This window comes from Chelmon rostratus, chromosome 13 (assembly GCF_017976325.1).
Source record: "Chelmon rostratus isolate fCheRos1 chromosome 13, fCheRos1.pri, whole genome shotgun sequence".
NCBI lineage: Eukaryota > Metazoa > Chordata > Actinopteri > Chaetodontiformes > Chaetodontidae > Chelmon > Chelmon rostratus.
The window spans coordinates 12,564,467-12,566,835 of NC_055670.1; the positions used below are offsets into that span (position 1 = coordinate 12,564,467).

At 47.5% G+C, this 2,369-nt stretch overlaps 1 protein-coding gene across 1 annotated transcript; it reads right to left on the bottom strand.

Moving 5' to 3' along the window:
• hoxd9a (homeobox D9a) lies at nucleotides 1–1,330 on the bottom strand. The gene is made up of 2 exons (XM_041950777.1): nucleotides 754–1,330; nucleotides 1–245 (listed from the first exon to the last, which is right to left on the bottom strand). Exons 1-2 carry the CDS (start codon nucleotides 1,328–1,330, stop codon nucleotides 1–3), a joined length of 822 nt encoding a protein of 273 aa, XP_041806711.1.
• Nucleotides 1,331–2,369: the final 1,039 nt, after the last annotated feature.

Sequence of the window (2,369 nt, forward strand, 5' to 3'; positions counted from 1 at the left end):
TCATAAGTGCTCCTTGCCGCTCCTCTCTCTGTTCATCTTCTTCATTTTCATCCTCCTGTTCTGGAACCAGATCTTCACTTGTCTCTCGGTTAAACTGAGTATGCGGGCGACCTCGTAGCGTCGGTCTCTCGTCAAGTACATGTTGTAGAGGAACTCCTTCTCCAGCTCTAAAGTCTGATATTTGGTGTACGGGCATCGCTTCTTTCTCGTGGAGCGTGCGTGGATCCAGTTCGCCGCGGGGTTGTCTGCAGAAACAGGGGGACAGATAGCGCGTGAGGGCAAAGACACATGCGAGGGGGGTGCATTTGGTTTTAAACTTCGGTGACTTCAGTAAATGGTTGCCAAAGCGGGCAGCTGAGAGGACACTGGTGTGGTCGCAGGAGGATGTAAAGTGGAATGAGGGACAGTTGAATTTGACAGACAATGAGAAAATGCGCAAAAAAGAGACTGTTTTCCTGTTTTTACTAGTGGGTCTCAACAAAAAGAAGAAAAGGAACCAGGCTTGTATGTGTCCCTGAAGTCTACCTCGGGTAAAATCTCATCAGCACGGAGTGTGTATCTATTTTGGGTGTCTTGTGACATGAAAAACTTTCGGATCCCCTGTAATAACCAGCGCAGGGCGGGTTTTTCCCCTTCCCGAGCCGCGGTATAGTACGAGACACTTTTATAGGTTAGTAAAACCTCCAGTTTTACACACCCAGCTCATACAGTTCTTAGGGTTGTAAATCAGGACCGGCTATTTCGTTTACTTACTCGGGTCAAGTTGTTGTTGTTTCTCCTCTCTGGGCTCGCTGTGGCTCGAAAGCTCGCTTCCACTGTGCTCTTTGGTCGCTTTTTCTGGACACTCCGACGCTCCGCACGCGTATTCCCCGGCGAGCGGCCGAGCCTCTGCCTCCAGCGCGTCGCACTCCGGAGCTTTCGCCGACAAGACCTCCGGCTTTGTCCCGTACGGCCGACTGCTAGAGTGGAATCCGGCAAACGAAACGTGGTTGGAGATGGGGTCCATCCAGGAGCGGACGCCTACATATCTGCCGTCCGAGGCGGGGAGATGAGGCTGGTGGTGGTGGTGGTGGTGGTGCACGTACGGGTGATAAATCCCCTGCGGGTGAACCGAGGACCAGGACGACGAGAAAACGGCGGACTTTTGTGCAAAATTGCAAGAGGAGAAGTCTGCGTTGTCCCCAGCACCTGACGGCCTCGGGGTCACCATGTGTGGAGCCTGAATAAAGCGAGCACCGTACACATCCTCCGGCTCCTGCCCCAACATAGCGTCCACATAGCAGTTACTGAGAGTGCCACTGGAAGACATTTTTGATCTCTTCCTACTCATATAATAAGGGTTGCACTGTTACGGGAAGCTTCCCTCTATGAACAATCATAGTATTTTTGCTGGCCTGCATCTACAGGGATTGGTTACATGGATCACGTGGTCATATTTACCAATACAGCGAGTAAATCAATCCTGCCCTCTTTTTTTTTCGTCAGGTTTAATTTAGCTTTTCATTTCACAAATAATAAAAAGCCCCATCAGATGTGACTGGAGGGAGAAAACAATGACTCAAATGAACGCAAATGGGTTTTTTTTTTCTGTTTCTCGTGTGCGGGTGGCTGCAGGACGTTGCAACAATGGGTGCAAGAAGCTTTCCCCCCACACACAGTCCACCAGCACGGCTCCTCTGTATCTTAATGTTTGAGAAAACTCTTATAATATCGTCCTGATACCCTCAATGCTAGTAAAATGGTTTATAGACTTAGGGAGTCCTCGTAAAATAGATGTAATAACATGCTGTAAAAAAACAGAGGCCATTTCCGTTCACAATGCGGCGAATCCATTGTTAATATTCGGCGAGGAAACATATTTTCTGGCTTGGTTTAATTTTTAAAGCTAAGCCGGAAACGCAGTTGTGAAATTATTGTATTCATTCAAAGGAGGGCAATAATGTCTTTATGTATCAATAAATGTTTTATGAGGTGCGTGTGATTATACATGCCGTCAATAAAATGAGGGAATAAGCCTTGGAGAAGCAAAGTCCATCTGTGTGTTGCAAAATTATATATTATATATATATATCGCCTTCTTTTATTATTTGACATGAACTTTAATTTGCTGCCTGTTTTGAAGCCTTTGTTGACCTTCAGCGCAGAACAAAACAGCCGCTATTCGCAGAGAAATAACCAAGACTGAGGTGAAACCTGCGGGCTGGATCATACACCGACACCTCCATGTCATTTTATCTCATAATTAAAAAAACATGAAGCTCCTCTGAGCTGTGAGAGGAGGCGCGACGTGGCTGCCGAGGCCTGCGTCGCTCGGAAGGAAGGAAGAGCTGATTGCTGCCTGTGAATTTGCGCTTGAACCTAACTTTCCC

Coding starts and splice junctions, on each gene's coding strand:
- hoxd9a (XM_041950777.1), bottom strand. CDS start 1,330: ATGAGTAGGAAGAGATCAAAAATGTCTTCCAGTGGCACTCTCAGTAAC. Junction 246..753: donor ACAACAACAACTTGACCCGA/GTAAGTAAACGA, acceptor CTGTTTCTGCAG/ACAACCCCGCGGCGAACTGG.